The sequence below is a fragment of the Aulonocara stuartgranti genome (genome assembly GCF_965226115.1).
Source record: "Aulonocara stuartgranti genome assembly, chromosome: 18".
In the NCBI taxonomy this organism is placed as follows: domain Eukaryota; kingdom Metazoa; phylum Chordata; class Actinopteri; order Cichliformes; family Cichlidae; genus Aulonocara; species Aulonocara stuartgranti.
In genome coordinates, this window is record NC_138954.1 from 515,055 (window position 1) to 533,366 (window position 18,312).

At 45.5% G+C, this 18,312-nt stretch overlaps 1 protein-coding gene across 2 annotated transcripts; it reads left to right on the plus strand.

The window, feature by feature from the left end:
• Positions 1-1,129: 1,129 nt before the first annotated feature.
• On the plus strand, positions 1,130-8,528 carry LOC309694222 (uncharacterized protein). 2 transcript variants are annotated; one of them, XM_082514097.1, is made up of 3 exons: positions 1,135-1,750; positions 4,838-4,979; positions 5,983-8,528. In XM_082514097.1, the coding sequence occupies exons 1-3, from the start codon at positions 1,727-1,729 to the stop codon at positions 7,320-7,322; spliced, it is 1,506 nt and encodes a 501-aa protein (XP_082370223.1). In that variant the 5' UTR covers positions 1,135-1,726; the 3' UTR covers positions 7,323-8,528. The 2 variants fall into 2 exon arrangements, with proteins under 2 accessions (XP_082370224.1, XP_082370223.1); XM_082514098.1 differs by lacking the exon at positions 4,838-4,979 and having other exon boundaries at positions 1,130-1,750.
• Positions 8,529-18,312: the final 9,784 nt, after the last annotated feature.

Below are 18,312 nucleotides of genomic sequence, written 5' to 3' on the forward strand. Positions count from 1 at the left end.
CTGATATTCACTGCACATGCCCATATTAACCTTAACCAGAGGGTTTAAACAACAAACCAGTGTTTACATACCATATCTGCTTCTGCCGGCCTGGTGGACAAGAAATTGGTTAAGGGTTCCCCGAGCTTTCAGGCCCCTCATGTTCTTCATGTGCCACCACTAGAAGCATGCCTATGGAAAAAGTGCGCCGGCACACAGTACAGTGCGCTTTATAGGTGTTATCGTGCACTTTCCCAGCCAGGTGTTTCCCTTTTCCCAGTCCTCCCTGTACTTTTGCAGCCTTTTTTCTTTCTCTGAGCGAACAAACATTGCTGCTCTGATGCTGGGCTCACACTGTGCGGTTTTTGGCCCATTTTGAGACGTTTTTTGAGTCGTGCGACCGATTTGGTGATCAGCCCGATTTTGGCCTTCATCGTGCGTCGTGTAGTATACGTGGGGTAACGAGACGCGATTAACACCTGGGCAGCTCCCGATCATCAATCGCTCGTGAGGGTGTCACCACAGCCGCTCACACTGCGCACACGCAAACACGTAAACGTCGGTGAAAAAGATGGAGCAGCACGGCTGTGCAGCGTGTGATCTGGACACAAGTGATGGAGGCACAACTTGTAGAACTTTGGAAAGCTCATCCGAGCCTTTTCGATGTGGCATCACAAAATGATCACGACCACAACAACCGTGAAAATAGTTGGATCTACATGCTGCTCAATCACAGCTGCCTGATCATGTTTTTCATTAGCAATTTAGCAAAGTTGATGGTGGTGGTGTGTCTGTGTGAGTGAAAGACAGAGGGAGCGACAGATTTTCTGTTATAACCTTCATTTTATGGAGGCACAGTGTGACTCAGGTCGCATCAGAGCATCGGGCCATATAGTGTGAGACCTGCATCGTGACCTATGAACTTCTAACCCCTGTGAGTCAATCGTGCAGTTTGAAAATCGCACAGTGTCTGCCCAGCTTTAGGTGTACTGTCGTCCGAGACTTGCACCGCAGTGTCGGCGTTTGTTTCCCTGTTGGCCATGCTTCTTGTTGTGGTCATCTGTTGTCTTCCGGTATTTTCTCTGTAAGCGACCTTTCCTCAACCAATGAGATGAGCGGTAATCTGAATTGTCATACTCGTAAGTGTGCTGTCAGCTCATTGGTCACAGAGCAGGAGAGGGGCTGGGAATTATGTTTTCAAACAAAGCGTTAATTCCATTAACATTTATAGACTACTTTTGATTCTCACTGTATTACGGGACAAAGTGCGTCGCTTATTAGCTCAATACGGGACGTGTACTTTTGTTTCTAAATACGGGACGATTCCGTTTTTTAAGCAACCCTACGTGAGGCCCGGTTACTGATAAATGCATTTAAGTGTGTGTGTCTGTGCGTGTGTGTGTTGGTATCTGTGTCCTTGTATCTTGGTGGGGACCTGGGTTTGGCCCCACGGGGCTGAGGGCGTTTCCACGCTCAGCACGTGGTGTCAGGGCTACAGCTGGGCTCATTTTTCATGGTTCGGGAAAGCATTATGTCAATGGGAGGTCCCCACGAGGATATAAATACACACACGTGTGTGTGTGTGTGTGTGTGAGTGTGGTGGGGGTGGGGTCACTCGCTGTTTCCTCTTTGTTTTTTTCTTTGACCTTTCCCCCGGAAGTGGAGCAGCTGCTCTGCTGTTAGCCGCTCCGGACTCTCGCTCGTCTTTTCCGTCAGAACCGGAACCTGCGACCGAACCGGAGGGACCATGGAGCCCGTCCCCGCTGCACCGGTAAGCACACCTGCCGAGCCGAGCAGGGCTGAGCCGGGCCGATCCCCCGGACACGGTCATGTGAGCGGCTAAGCTAACCGGGCTAGCCCCGGTGATCTGGACTCCGGTCAGGAATCCCTCAAACCGAGCCGAACCCGAGCCTCCCACTGCGGCTGCTGTCAGCACCGTCCCAGCTGGAGCCAGGCCCGCTGTGAGGGGCTCCGGGTCCGAGCAGCGGACACTGAACGGAGTCCAGACTCGGTTACTGATCCACGGATTCGTTCGACTGATTATTGATGAGCGATCGATGTTACAGGGCCGTAGCCAGGGGGCTTACGGGGCGGGGGGCTCATAGATTAACCTCCTTAAATCAGAGTCGTGAATCTTTCACTATAGAGAACAACACAAAACTTTATTGATCCTGGAAACAGACAAACATCACAGCATGAAACAACCTGAACACGTGTAAAAGATAACACGCATCATCAGGCACGGCGCCCGAGTCCCAACTGGAAAGTCCTTTTCTCCTTATGCCGCCATCTTCCACAGGTCGACAGACCACGTGACTTTCGCGTATTGCATTGTAGGTATGAGTGGCAGCAAAATCAATACACTGCATCAACCGCTAGCATTTCCAGCACCGGTAATCATTAATTCTGTGGTTTTAATCCCTACTTGCATTTTATTTGCCCCAAAACAGTTCTGTGCAAAACGAAGGAGAACTCGGTAGCTCCGCACGAAGAGGCAAAAAAAATCCAAGGAGTGAAAGGGTCAGACCCACACGAGCATACAGAGTGGAGTAGGGACGTTAGCCTGCTGCCCGACTTTCATCACGCACATATTTATTATTATACGGTCCGAAGCGTGAGTGCATGCACTTCACGTTTATTAACGTCAGATCCCTGCAACAAGCCCAGCTCCAGTTTACTGTGGTGATTTGGACGATTCCATCACAGCAAACACATCTAATTGTCGTTTCAGGTTGTAGTGTTACACAACATTTTCAGATGCAATAGAAATAAAATGAGTGTTTCGTAATTCATTCAATTTATTGTCTTTATTTATAACTGGCATTATTATTTCGTTCTATTATAGAGTCTTACAGGAAAGAGGCAACATTGTATTCAATTGTGCTTTATTAGCTGCTTCAGTGAAAAACAAATCAACAATGCAAAAAACATATCAAAACAACATACTGGAAAACAGTTATTCATCACTTGCTTGCTTCAATGCAACACTTGGGCACATGTATGCAGACTTTTCGTGGCTGCTTTGATCTCGCTCTCTCTCGTAACCGATCAGATCTGGCTGTGGTAGCAGCTTTAAACTTGGTCTGACCCAGGCTGATAGAGGGGCCCAGCCTGGATCACATTCCAGCATTTTGTTGGCTGGTTTTTCTACAAAACACAACAAACATTAGCCTGCAAAGCCACAGTGAACAAAGCAGCAATGAATTCAATTCAAATCAATATAAGACTTATTTGTAACCTACATCAACAATTATGATAAAATACGTAATAACTACAACAGCAGACTGACCTTTGTGGGAATGCTTGGAGCAGACTAACCTGTGAGCTGGAGTGTTCTGGGACGTTATATTTGGTCTTTGAATGGCTGCAATCCAGGCCATCCGTCGCCTCTTTGTTACTTCGGAAACATGGCTCGAACGATTTCTCTTCAACGACGTAATCCGATAACAACCGATCTCTTTACCCGTCGGCTTCCCGTGGCTGTCATGCGACCGGCTGTTGCATTTAACTCATTCACTGCCATTGACGTCTATAGCCGTCAATGGCAGTGAATGAGTCAATGGGTTTAACTCATTCACTGCCAATGGCTGGCAGTGAATGAGTTAATAATACAACAGCTTCTTGCTATTTTTGTGTTTCCTTTTTATCGCTGTGTAACTGTTTTCACGTGAAAGCCTGTGTGCGCTAGTACCGCTTACCACTCGTACCTACAATCCTTTGCGGCTTTACCCCAGAAATGACGTCACATTTTAATCTCTATTCAAGTCGCGGTGGTGTGCACGTCAGGTTCTGTAAAGGTCATGGTGTCAGGTTACAATCCGGTCAGTGTAAGTTACCACGCAGAGTTCCTGCAGGAACACAAACACCCGTGTCCGCTCAGCGCCAGTTTTCAGTCCTGCAGGAGAAACTCAGGAACGCTGTGATTTGATCTTTGATGGACTGGAAGAAAAATGTGCACCATGAGGACACTGAGCTCAGGAGTGCATGCTGACTGCAGGTTAGTTAGGCTGACAGTCGCACACGCCACCTGATCGATACCGCCCCCGGTGTTCCTCATTTCGATAATGCAGTAATCTGATTACTGGCTTTGTCTGATTGCGTCTTGCCCGGCTGCATTCAGTTCAATTTTATGTTCATAGCAGTTAATCACAACGACAGTCACTTCATATTGTAAGGTAGACCCTACAATAACACCCCGACGATCAGATGGGACAGTGGGAATGAAATCCTCCCGTATTACCAGGAAGAAGCCTGCAGCAGAGCCAGGCTCAGGGAGGGGCGGCAGGATAAAGAGGTTTGGATCTTCAGAGATGGTGTCTGTCTCCTGACTGAAGGGGCCTGAAAACTGAGGAACTAACCTCAGCCTATGCGACATGTCAGTGCTAACTAAACTAGCTTCTACGTTAGCTTTCAGTAACGCATTACCTCCCTGTTGCTGTGTGGAGCTCCATGAAGCCCCACCCACAGTAACAGTCCAGCACAGACGCAGAAATGAGCCCTGCTCCTCCGCCCTTACAGCCCCTCTGCACATTACTCAGAATGTTGTGCAGCACAGTTATTGCATACATGCGTGTTAGTGTGTCACAGGTGATTGTGCACCGTCACAGGTGGACAGACGCAGCTTGTTTGCTAATGTGAGCTGACCTGTCAGGACCCCTGGTGGCCAGTAACAGAACAGCTGTGCTCAAATTTAAAGCTACAGATGTCTGTTTGTGTTTGAAAGGTTCAAATCCTTCATGAAGTCACACCCGTCACTGCAGCTGCTGCAGAGTCATGTGACCCTGAATAAGAATGAAGTGTGTTTGTGCGGTCACGTGTGTTTTCACCGTGCGATGCTGTCTGAAATCTGTCCTTCCAGGCTGAGGAGTTCGCCGGCATTCAGGTGAAAACGGAGCCGGAGGGCGACGTGGAGATCCGCTCGTACCCGATCCTCAGGAAGTTGTCAGTCAAGCTGAGTGACTGCAGGGTGTGGCTGGAGGGGCGGGACTTCCTGTCTTTGGGTAATTCATGATTAAAATATCAGATATCTGTGGCTGCTTTGTCTGAGCAGAAGTCCAAATCGCGTTTATTCCGGTCAGGTCAGACATTCAGATGTCTAAGATGGAAACTTCCCCTTTAATTCAGGTGAATGAAGCAAAAAAGAAAGTGACAGGAAGGGAAACAAGCTGCTGAAACTAGAGACGTCACAGTGATGATCTCCACCACATCACTCAGCCATGCCTCAGATTTCTGCATTGCTGCTTCAGCTGCAGATTATTTAGACTCTGCACAGCAGCAGCAGGAGGGAACGTAGGAAGGAAGAACTCCCTTAGAAACGAGGAAAGCAGAACCGCTAACTTGGGTTTCAGTGATCGAGTTTCTGATTCAAATCGTTTTTTAGTTTGAAAAAGTGACATCGATTCATTAAATCCTGAATCGGTTTTTAAATATAAACATATTTTATCAGAAACAGCAGAATCTGAGGTTAAAGGTCAAAGAACTCTCAGCTGTGTCTGTAATTTGCAGCATCAGGTAATGTTGAGTCATGGTTTTATTTTGAAAGTTATCTGCTATAAAACGCCAGGCCAGGAAAATCTGCTTCATGTTTTATCCTCAGTTACTTTGACACAAAGACATCTGCTGTGATGAAGTCTCACACTGTCAGCTTTGTTTGTATACATGGATATAAAATATGGAATGTGCTGATAAGTGATCAGAATTACAACATTTCTGAGTCAAAATCAAATCGATTCTAGAAGTGATGATACCCGGCTCTGCTGTCTTGTCCATAACCTCAAACACTGTGTCTTTGAGACAGAGCAGTGTGTTTGTGGCTGTTTCCTAACAAAGGAGACGTGATGTCCTCGGGCTTCCGTGTGTTGGGAACAGAATCGGAGGAAAACCTCTTCCTGCTGGTTAACCCGGCAGCTGGACAGCAGGATCAATGAACTGCCTGCTGGCTGTGGCTGTGTGGATGTCGCCGTTCCTCTTCGTCTCTAACCTTTGAACTCCGCTTCCCCACAGGTGATCACCCCGAGCTCAGCGAACGGAGGCAGCGGCAGCAGCAGGCCACCAACACGGGCAGGAAGATGGTGTATTGCCACGAGTGTAACAAGGGCTTCTACAAGAAGTCCCACCTGGAGGCTCACCTGCGGGTCCACCGGGGCCAGAAGCCCAACGAGTGCTGGCAGTGCGGCAAGACCTACCCGACCCTGATGAGCCTGGTTGTCCATCAGCAGGTCCACGACCGCACGGCGCCCTACCAGTGCTCCTACTGCGACAAGACCTTTGCTCTGAAGAGGGACTGGAAGACCCACCACCGGACGCACTCTGGCACCAAACCCTTTAAGTGCTGGTTCTGCGGGGACGGCTTTGGAGAGCAGGACGAGCTCAGCGAGCACCTGGAGCTTCACAGCGGCGAGAAGTGCTACCACTGCACCGTCTGTGATAAGATGTTCATATCCTACCAGGGCTTCAACTTCCACCGCAAGTCCCACAAGAGCCGGAAGCTGCTGCCATGCCCCAAGTGCAACAAGACCTTCAGCAACCCTCAGAGCCTGAAGCTGCACCAGGTGACCCACTCCAACAGGAAACCGCACAAGTGCCCCACCTGCGGCAAAGCCTTCAAGCTGCTGAGCGGCATGCGATGCCACCAGCGCACCCACGAGGATCTGAAGGCCTACCACTGCACTGAGTGCGGCAAGTGCTTCTCCAGCCTGCAGGGCTTGAAGCTGCACGACCGCACGCACACCGGACTCAAGCCCTACAAGTGCTCCGAGTGCGGCAAGCGGTTCACGCAGTCGCCCCATCTCAAGGCGCACATGGTGACCCACACCGGTGAGCGGCCCTTCCTCTGCACCACCTGTGGGAAACGGTTCACGCAGTCATCCCACCTGAGGTCCCACATCACGCTGTTCCACGTGGGCGAGAAGCCGTTCACCTGCAATGACTGCGGGAAGAGCTTCACCATCGCTCACTACCTGAAGGTGCACCGGCGCACGCACACCAAGGAGAAGCTGTACCAGTGCTCGTACTGCCAGAAGTCCTTCTCTTACCACAACTCGTGGAGGGCGCACGAGAGGATTCACACCGGCGAGCGGCCCTTCACCTGCCAGGACTGCGGCCAGAGCTTCATCACGTCTGGCTCGCTGGTCAGCCACCAGCGCTCCAAGCACACTGGCGAGAAGAGCCACTACTGCATCACCTGTGGCGAGTTCTTTTTCACAAGCTCCATGCTGCGTGTTCATCAGCTCGACCACACCGGCGAGCGGCCGCACGTCTGCAGCTGCGGCAAGACCTTCAAGACCCGAGGTGTTCTGCGCTACCACCTAAAGAGGTTCACCGACCACCGGCCCGCTGAGTGAGGGGAGGGGCCTTTCAACACTACCCTGACATGTTAAATATGTTAATCACCGCCTGAGTTTCAGCAGGAGCTTCTCCAACCGCAACATGTCTTCTTCATGGTGGTCCTCAACCAACCAATGATCTCACAGAGCAGCAGCGCTACCATACTGTGCTGTTCTGACGTGAACTTTGACTCTATGGACATGAATGCTGCTGAGAAGCCACTCTAGTCTCCTGACCGTTAGCGCTGTTAGCGCAGACCGTTAGCACGCAGTGTTGGGAAGGTTACTTTTAAGTGTGTCCCACTACAGATTACAGATTACATGCCCCAAAATGTAGTTTGTAACGTTTTCCTTTACGTTACTCAATGAGAGTAACTATTCTGAATACTTTGGATTACTTCACATATTATCATGCTTTTTCTAACTACATGATTTAACTGTGTGATTTATTACTTTTACTGAAGGTTACCCGCCATACCAACTAGATGTTTAAGTCTTAGTATAAATGAGTAACAGTAGGTGGACTTTAGGTAAGGCTGCACTTTTTGCAACATATGACTGTATCAGTCATGTTTTGTTTCTGTCTGCTAACCTCAGCTAACGCCAGCTAACAGTGTTAGCTCGGTGGTGAGTAGCCTTCAGTAATAGCAACAGTACATCACAGATACTGAAGTGGCACATGACCCAGGTAGCTACCACAGCTAAAACAAGCTAGCTGCAGTCGGCTAATGTTAGTTTTTAAACAGAACGTACTTCCAGATGTTTCTTTAGGTTGGAGTCTTTGACGCTGAGAGCAGCTCGGTTGCTGACAAACAGAGTTTGCATTGCACGCTCAGATTTCATCCCTCTCTCATTTAAATGTGGTTTCGGACTTTCCTAGTAAGAAATGCATTCCTGCCCGTGCACTGCTGGCTCTGCTGTGCTGGCTCCGGGTCCCACCAACATTAACAGGACGCTGACATTAGAGAGGGCATAGCCTAACATATGAAACTGGAAAAGACCAGATACACGTTTGTATTTTAAATGCATAACACAGGTACATATATTCTGTTTCAGCCCAACACTGTTGCCGCTGACCGTTGGCGTTGCTGAGACCGTGGCGCTCCAAACCCAGCAGGCTTCCAAAGAATCAGCCATGATGTTTGTGCATTGCGCTCTTGGTGACACCGTGTTTTTAGCGGTGCGCATCATGTCATTACCAATAAAGTTTGACCTGCAGCTTCACCTGTGACTTCTCTTGTTTTCCCCCCTGACAGCTAAGTGACAGAGTCACCTGTCACAGGTGTGTTAAAGGTGCACCATGGTGTGTGTGTGGGGTTTTTTTTTTTTTTTAGCATAAGGACAAATGAAGACTTTCAAAATAAATGACCCCACACAAACTCTGCTCCGGAAACTGTGCCAGTGTGATTTAAAGAGACAGAAACATGTGCAGCTGGTGTGTCCAGCAGTGGCGGAGCGGGGGGGGGGGGCTTACTGGGCTTAAGCCCGGGTTGTTTTGTCAGAAGCCCGGGTTGTTATGGAGTAATTTTTTCATAGTTAGATGTCTGGCTGACAACTGTATAAAACAAAACTACACAAAATATTCGAAGCACATAGTGCACACTGTGGGAATTTACGACTGTGCGTGAATCCCCCCTAATATTGCTTTGATCCGAGCTCAGGCACTAAGCGACTGAGTGAGGGGGCGGGGCAGCTGCTGCCTGCGAGTGCGCTGTTAGAGAAACGCAGCCAGGCAGACAGAGAAGTTCGACCAGGTACCAAAGCAAATCATTCCTACTGTACAGATAATGTAAATATGACAGTGCATCACGAAAGATATCAAACTGATCACTTGACCCATGTTACGTTACTCGCTCTTCGAGTGAATCAACAAATGGCGAAATGAAAAGCTGAACAACAACAGCTGTTTCTTTAGAGAGTCTCAGCTTACATGTGTTTATTTCATATTTTCAGTTGTTTCCCTCCACGGCTAAATAAGGTCAAGGTTCTTTATTTGTCACATGCATAGTTATACAAGTATAACACACAGTGAAATGTGAAATAAATCGGTTTCAGTTATGCACTGATACACAAGAATGGACATGAGGAGCTTCTTTCAAAGAAAAAACTGGTAGATGTTATTTTATATATTATGCTTTGTATGTTGTTCAGTATATTTCTATGCAAAACAAGAGGGACTTCAACACACAGCAATATATTCACAGCTGAAAACAGATATTTACACTTTATGGAAAACACAAGAACAATTTTTACTGCACAACATCAATTTAGAGTAAACTTGTTTTGTTTTGGTTAAATAAATATTGAAATATCTTTTGAATTAGTTAAATGTCAGAATAAAGAGAGAGAGAGGAACAGAGAGGGAGAACGAGGACAGAACAGAGATGAACAAGAGCAGGTGAGACACACATGTTAGTCAAATTGTTGTTTACCAAAAGTATCACCGTATCGTAGGTACGAGATACATGAGGACCTACGATACCATATTTATTAAGTTATGCAGGCTTGTTTGCACAACAAGGATAAATAATTATATAAACTTCTCTGAATCTAAATATTGTACTTTGGTAGAATTAAAAAATAAGTGTAGTGCAGGTCTATGATGATTTTCAGTGCTGCTATCATCTAGTTCTGGTTCTGGTTCTGTCTTGGTTAAGTCCTCAGTAGTCCTGATTTTGAACTGTTGTAGTCCTGTTTTAATTCCGGATCAGTTCTGGGTCTGGTTGAATTGGAGTTTAGTCCTCGTGTCTTGATGCAGCCCCGACTTTGTTCTGTCTTGCTGCTTAATTAAAAAACTAGTTTAAGGTGTCCTGCACATGTGATATATATTTTCCCTATATGAAGTCATTCTTTTTTGAACAAACTCAAAGCAGAGCCCATACTACCCTTTAGGGCTAAGCCCCGGGTGTATCAAATGTCTGCCTCCGCCTCTGGTGTTCAGAGTCACTAAGGTTCACGGCTTTGTGTGACCTCTGACTTTGTTTAAACTTCCTGACCTTGGTTTTGAGCATGAACCACACTGACATCAGCATACAGAAACCGTCTTACATCATCAGTTTATTCCAGTGTGTCAGTGTAAACGAGAACCCCTCTGACTGCTGCTGACCCTAAACACACTTTGATTGGCTTACGCCACAGTCACACCAGGCCTGCAGACTGGTTTGCAAACTGTTCAGTGACCCCAGTAACCACCATTTGCTAGGGACATCTGTTCCCTGATTGGTTGATGAGGTTACATCTGACACATGCTGAGTGACCACAGAGTGGCGGTAAAACTGGAAAATAAAAGGTGAGACTAGTGATGGCCCGCTTGAAGCTGGCGCTCCGGAGCGTGTGTCGAAAAAAACAACACACTGGTTCAGAAGCACTGTGTCGAGGCTTGCTTCGTTTGGCAAAAGTCACGTGACCAGTGACGTCCGAAGCTTCATTACGCACGTAACTGCTTCGGTACCTGATTCAAACGGATATAAGGAAGTGAATCATCCACGGGATTCGTGGAGTGTGTTGATGGTGACAGAGAGCGACGAGGTGATCATTCCACTGACAGATATGGAGCCAGCGAGGAAGAGAGGACGTTCTGGCGTGTGGGAATATTTTGAGTTGATTTTGCTCAATTCATTTTATCTGCCGAAGTGAAAAACTTGAAATGTCCAAAATCATGTTTTCATAATGTAAATATCATTACAGCATATGACTTTAGGAACACTTCCATGTGAATTAAAGCTAATGAAGACTACAACAATGTATTTGGCACTATACGTACATTACATTGCTACAGTTTAGAAAATCATTTTGTTTATTGTTTTTAGGTGATAGTCTGCAGGACCCAGGAATACCTGCATATCTACCAGCTTGCAGTGTAGTTCCTGCACTCCACAGCCTCTTCTGTTCCATGCAAGTGGATTTTCTCCAGGGCAGGAGAAACTATTTCTAAGAAAAGAAACAGACTCAGCCAGCGCACAGTAACACTAATCCTCTTTTTAAATGTAAATAACAAAAGGGCTACCTGACATAGATCATGTTTTTACTTTGCAAGTTCTTGATTAGGGGTGGGTTTTGATTATCGCCTTTCTGATTACAATCCATGCTAAATTGAATAAAGTGATATTGATTCATTACAATCCCGTGTCGATTTGTAAATTAACGTTATTATGCCTGAAACGCCAGCATCTCAGGTTAAACCTCACAACATGTCGTCAAACACCATGCAGCTAAAACAGTAACTGGGAGCAGGTTTACGGATTCTGCATACAAACGTGAACACAGAGCGCGGACCCGACGCGTCAGAGTCAGATTTTGGTGCGTCGTCAGGTCCGCGCTGTGTTTGCCTCTTTTTTTTCGCTGGCTTCTGCAGCTGCAGGTTTCATAACTCTCTGTTTACATCTCTAATTAAGTCTCACATGTGTCAGCTTTCTTTTAATAGATACGAAATTATGGATATATACTGTTAAATGATCAGAATTGTAATATTTCTGACTGAGGCAAAACTTTCCAGATTCCAATCAAATTGAATCGGATCCTGTATCGAATCAAAAGGATTCTACAAATCAGTGACGATGCAGCCGTACTCAGCTTCCTAAGCATTTTCCCTTTCCAGTTCACAATCAATCCCACCCCTAGGTCAAAAATATGTTTAGGACAATTGGCCTCATCTAATATTTTGTATGAACCTGTCCAGCTGTCCAGTGATTAAACGACAAGTAGATGGAGGCAGGACTTCACAGCAGGGGCATACTCCATAATGTGCTGTGCATTCTCATATGTATATTATATATATTGCTCACTTATTGTATTTACCAACATCAAGGAGTTATGAGCAAAGAAAGGCCACACCATAGTGCATGTTTAAATAGGGAAAGTTTATTGATCAAAATGTATTACGCAGATACGCATTACATTTTTTTCAGCCCCCCAATCGAGAAAACAAAACCAATTACATGTTCAAAGCAACGGAACGGTGGCCCAATATCAGAGAGAACTCCACTCTTGAGTGAGCAGTGATAATTGAGCAGTCCGTTTTATTTTGCAGATTCAAGCTGCTCTTCAAAATTTTCACCACCAGATGTCACCGGAGAGGACTGTGTTGAAAAGCTTCGAGTAATGAACCGTTTTTCAATACAAGCTTCAGTGCTTCAGAAAGCTTCATTTGGCCATCACTAGGTGAGACCAACAGTTTTACCTCAGCTTTAAGGTGACTTCCAGTTTGAGTTCAGACAGTACTAATTTCAGCCACCCAATCACAGGCAGCGAGCTCATCGCCGCAGACACACAGCTGTTGAATGCCCCTCCTGACTCTGGGCGGAGCCTCACAATCAGAAACCTGGGGCCCGTTCTTCGTACGTCGCTTACTACATCCAAGATCAAATGACACATCCAAGATCAAATCATCGCGCTAACCGTGAGCTCGCTAATCCGGTTCCCCGAACACACCTGCTGTTGACGATTACTACAGCTGGACGCAGGAATGTGACATCACTGGGTGTCGTAAAAGGGGCTACGCATCGATAGTAGAAACATTGATCGGCAACCCGCTGATTGGTCGGCGAAAATGTCGAAGGGGCGTGCTCGGTATTTTCCGGCAGCAGAGCAAGAACTCTTGAGTGAGGGATTACAGGAGTTTCAGAGTTTAATTAAAACGCAAGGGAACACTGCAAAGGCTGCAAAAGCAAGGAGAGAGGGCTGGCAGAAAGTTGCTGACAAATCAAACTCGTAAGTAATTCAATAATAACAATAATAATGGAGTGGATTGATATAGCGCTTTTCAAGGCACCCAAAGCGCTTTACAATGCCACTATTCATTCACTCTCACATTCACACACTGGTGGAGGCAGCTACGGTTGTAGCCACAGCTGCCCTGGGGCAGACTGACAGAAGCCAGGCTGCCATATTGCGCCATCGGCCCCTCTGGCCAACACCAGTAGGCGGTAGGGTAGATTTATCATATCACACCATATTATCCAATATTATATTACATTATATTATATTATAATATGTTATATTATATCCCCTTTCACATTAGAGCCACAACAGGACCCACTAGAACATGGGAACAGGTAAAAGTGAAATATAAGAATATTCTACAGAATGGTAATATTTATCACTTATATTGCTTGTCGTCTCTTGGAAAGAGACCCTGAAATAATCTGTTTGTTTGTTCATAACAGCAACCAAGAAAAGGGCAGAGCAAAAAAAAAGACAGGTGGTGGTCCTGCACCCCCTCGTCAACAAGTTGGTTAAGTAAATAATACCCTCACGGGAATATCGATATCTCTCTATGAGCACACTGTCGCGCTGAGCTAAAGGATCCTGTCTGTCCCGCAATATACGCTGAATTCTGAGGACTCTCCTTATCAATCTTGCACCTTCCACAATGGGTTGGTCGCGTAAACGGACAGGACATGGCTGCGACAGGCTTCCCAAATCCACCTTCGCTTTTATAGCCGTGGTCTCTCATCTTGATTACACGAAGTAATTTACAATTACTACTCTGAAATATGAATTACATCTGTAATAATCACATACATGTAATAGAATGTTAATAGTACATTTCCCTTTTTTAGGAAATGACCTGTATGTATCTGTGTGAAATCAATAAAAGGATCAAGTGCTGCATTATCTTTAGTTACATTGATGTTATTTATTTATGGTGAAACAGTGGAAAAATATCGCTGTTGCTTTCGTATAAATGACGCGGACATACCTGCGTGGCCGCGATCTAATCCTGTTTACATAAAGTAAACCTGCTCCCGAGCAGGTTTACGCTTACGGCTCTGTTGCTATGACAGCAAGTCCCGGATGAGCTTCGGGGAACCGAACGACCCAAGATCACACGAAATCGTCAACAATCTAATCCGGCTAACCTACTTAGCGAGGTACGAAGAACGGACCCCTGGGCCCTGTTTCAGGAAGCCGGTTTAGAAAACTCAGAGTGAAAAACGATACTCAGGGTTGAGTAACCCCGAACTGTCCAACTCGGAATATTCGGTTTCAGAAAGGCTGATAACAATTAGTTCAGTCAACGCGGAGTTGCTTTAACCCCAAGTTAAGCGCGCGCACGAGGATACATAAAGCCCTGATTAGTGGAGCACAGATTAAGCGAGTCACCATGGAGACGGAGGGAAAGAAGGCGCGGTCAATGTATTTTACAGCGCTTGAGGCCAAAATTCTGATGGCAGCATATGCTGATAACATGCAAATTTTGCGGAAAAAAAGTAACACAGCCTCAGCTGCAAAAGAAAGGGAGCATGCATGGCAAAACATAGCCGACAGAGTCAATGCGTGAGTGTTAATATAAACATTGATCGAGGGATTTCCACCCATTTAACACGTTATTTTATTATATTTTATTTGTTATTTTATACATTTTATTTTGTGATGTGATGTGAGCGCAGGTGCAACCCAACAGGCCCCAAACGTTCCTGGCAGCAAGTAAAAATGAAACATAAAAATATAGTCCAAACAGGTAAGGTGTAATTGTATTATGAGCCATAGTGCTTGGTCTGTTTGTCCCATGTAAATCAATTGCAGTTAGAGGCTACATTAATTTTCCTTCTGTAAGCACTTATTGAAATTATCTGAGCACATTACAAGTACATATTTGCTTACTCTGTATGCTCAAATGTGACCCGTTATAGCCAACAGAAAAAAAGCGGAGGCCCGAAAAACAGGTGGGGGTCCTCCACCACCACCACTCACAGAGGCTGAGCAGTTGGCTTCCACATTTGTGATAATGTTGGCAGCATCACATATGATCTTCACAGTGCAGAGAACACAAATTAGCATCCATTACTATAATGAAATAATTTGTTAGTTTGACATGCTACAGGGAACTATGTACCTGTACATTAATGCTGTGGAAAGACTTCCTGTTCACATAGTCTCCTTCATTTACTGAAGGAGCAATGACTGGAATGTGAGTGCCATCTATACAGCCAATCACGCCTGGGAACCCTGAAAATAAATGTAAAATTTAAGTAGTAGTCCAAATATCACCACATCATGAATTAAGTTTCGTTCATCCTGATACCTGCAATTTTGTGGCATCCCTCTTTGATGAATCTTGTGGGTCTATGACCGGGGAACACCACAGACGAGTACAGGAGACGTTTCAGTGCAACTGTAACATTCCTGACTGCCCGACAGACGGTAGCCTTGGAAACGTGCTCAGCGTCACCAATATTATACAGAAAGCTCCCGTTTGCAAAAAACCGAAGTGCAATACAAATAATATGTACAGAACTGAGAGCATGTCCGCGATGTGTCACATGAGCAATATTAGGCCTGAGGATGTTATTCAAATAAATTATAGATTGTGCTGAAAAACGGTAACGTTCACACAGGAAATCATCAGGAAATGATCAAATGTCCAAACGCGCTCTAATCACTCTCTCCCGGCGGAGAGCTCTGCGGAGAATTTGGGCTTCAACATCTACTGGCTCTTCAAGGAAGGGACACGCCATGTCTGACACTTCCTACAGTCAGGTTTCTGACAAAGAGGCGGAGAAGGTCAGGGTTAGTTGAAGTAAACCTGCTAGGGGGCAGGTTAGCTTCACGGAGTGTGTCGTCATAGTAACTCACTCAGAATTAATCTAAACTCGCTTTGTGAAACCGGAAACCCAGAGTTTTCGTTAACTCAGGGTATACTTACTCAGAGTTTGCACTAAACCGGCTTCCTGAAATAGGGCCCAGGGGCCCGTTCTTCGTACGTCGCTTACTACATCCAAGATCAAATGACACATCCAAGATCAAATCATCGCGCTAACCGTGAGCTCGCTAATCCGGTTCCCCGAACACACCTGCTGTTGACGATTACTACAGCTGGACGCAGGAATGTGACATCACTGGGTGTCGTAAAAGGGGCTACGCATCGATAGTAGAAACATTGATCGGCAACCCGCTGATTGGTCGGCGAAAATGTCCAAGGGGCGTGCTCGGTATTTTCCGGCAGCAGAGCAAGAACTCATGAGTGAGGGATTTCAGGAGTTTCAGAGTTTAATTAAAACGCAAGAGAACACTGCAAAGGCTGCAAAAGCAAGGAGAGAGGGCTGGCAGAAAGTTGCTGACAAATCAAACTCGTAGGTAATTTAATAATAATAATAATAATGGATTGGATTTATATAGCGCTTTCCAAGGCACCCAAAGCGCTTTACGATACCACTATTCATTCACTCCCACATTCACACACTGGTGGAGGCAGCTACGGTTGTAGCCAGGCTGCCATATCGCGCCATCGGCCCCTCTGGCCAACACCAGTAGGCGGTAGGGTAGATCTATCATATGACACTATATTGTCCAATATCATATGGCATTATATTATATTATAATATGTTATATTATATCCCCTTTCACATTAGAGCCACAACAGGACCCACAAGAACATGGGAACAAGTAAAAGTGGAATACAGGAGTATTCTACAGAATGGTAATATTTATCTCTTAGATTGCTTTGCGTCTCTTGGCAAGGTAATACTGGCCTGTAATACTCTGTTTGTTTGTTTATAACAGCAACCAAGAAAAGGGCAGAGGAAAAAAAGACAGGTGGTGGTCCTGCACCCCCTCGTCAACAAGTTGGTTAAGTAAATAATACCCTCACGGGAAAATCGATATCTCTCTATGAGCACACTGTCGCGCTGAGCTAAAGGATCCTGTCTGTCCCGCAATATACGCTGAATTCTGAGGACTCTCCTTATCAATCTTGCACCTTCCGCAATGGGTTGGTCGCGTATACGGACAGGACATGGCTGCGACAGACTTCCCAAATCCACCTTCGCTTTTATAGCCGTGGTCTCTCATCTTGATTACACGAAGTAATTTACAATTACTACTCTGAAATATGAATTACATCTGTAATAATCACATACATGTAATAGAATGTTAATAGTACATTTCCCTTTTTTAGGAAATGACCTGTATGTATCTGTGTGACATCAATAAAAGGATCAAGTGCTGCATTATCTTTAGTTACATTGATAATATTTATTTATGGTGAAACAGTGGAAAAATATCGCTGTTGCTTTCGTATAAATGAAGCGGACATACCTGCGTGGCCGCGATCTAATCCTGTTTACATAAAGTAAACCTGCTCCCGAGCAGGTTTACGCTTACGGCTCTGTTGCTATGACAGCAAGTCCCGGATGAGCTTCGGGGAACCGACTGATCCAGGATCACGCGAAATCGTCAACAATCTAATCCGGCTAACCTACTTAGCGAGGTACGAAGAACAGGCCCCTGGTCAGGTGGTCTGAGTGTGGGTTGCAGTGCTGACCTTTCAACCCCACACTGAGATTCGCTGTTTGAGCCCAGCCGCTTGATTCTGACGGTTTTCCGGTCTCAGCTTTGATAAATGTGTGTCGAATTTGGTGTTTTACTTTGAAAACTCTGTTTTTAAAACTCGTAATAAAGTGGCTGAGAGTGTGTTAAAGGACACTAGCGGCCTGGAGGCTGATTAGCTTCAGAGCTGTTTTTGTTCTTCGGGATTCCTCACAGTTTGTTTCACATGACATCATCATGACATCATCACAGGCTCTGCAGGACTGAGATCTGTGGCTGCGGTGCAGTGAACTCAGCTTCATGTTTAATAAACCAGTCTGAGCTCATCGGAGCTTTGTGACGTCAGAAGATGGTACGCTGACATCTTAAAGGCACGGACGGTTTTTTTTTTTTATATGAACTTTATTTAGAACAATAACAATGACAATCTCAAAGAGACAAGCGACATATTAAATCAATCAGAACAGAATCACATCTCCTATGAACCACAATGAAATCGACAATAACTGAAAGTAAACATACATACATACACACACATATATATACATATATATGTATATACACGCGCATACATACACATCCATATTCACACATCTACATAATAATAATATAAAAAGATGAATAACCAATACAAAAATAAATAAGAATAAAAAAAGAATGAAAAACAAGGAACAGAAATAAAGAAGACAAGGGGGATCATAAAATCTCTAAAAGTGAGGTTCCATAAACAAGACACATA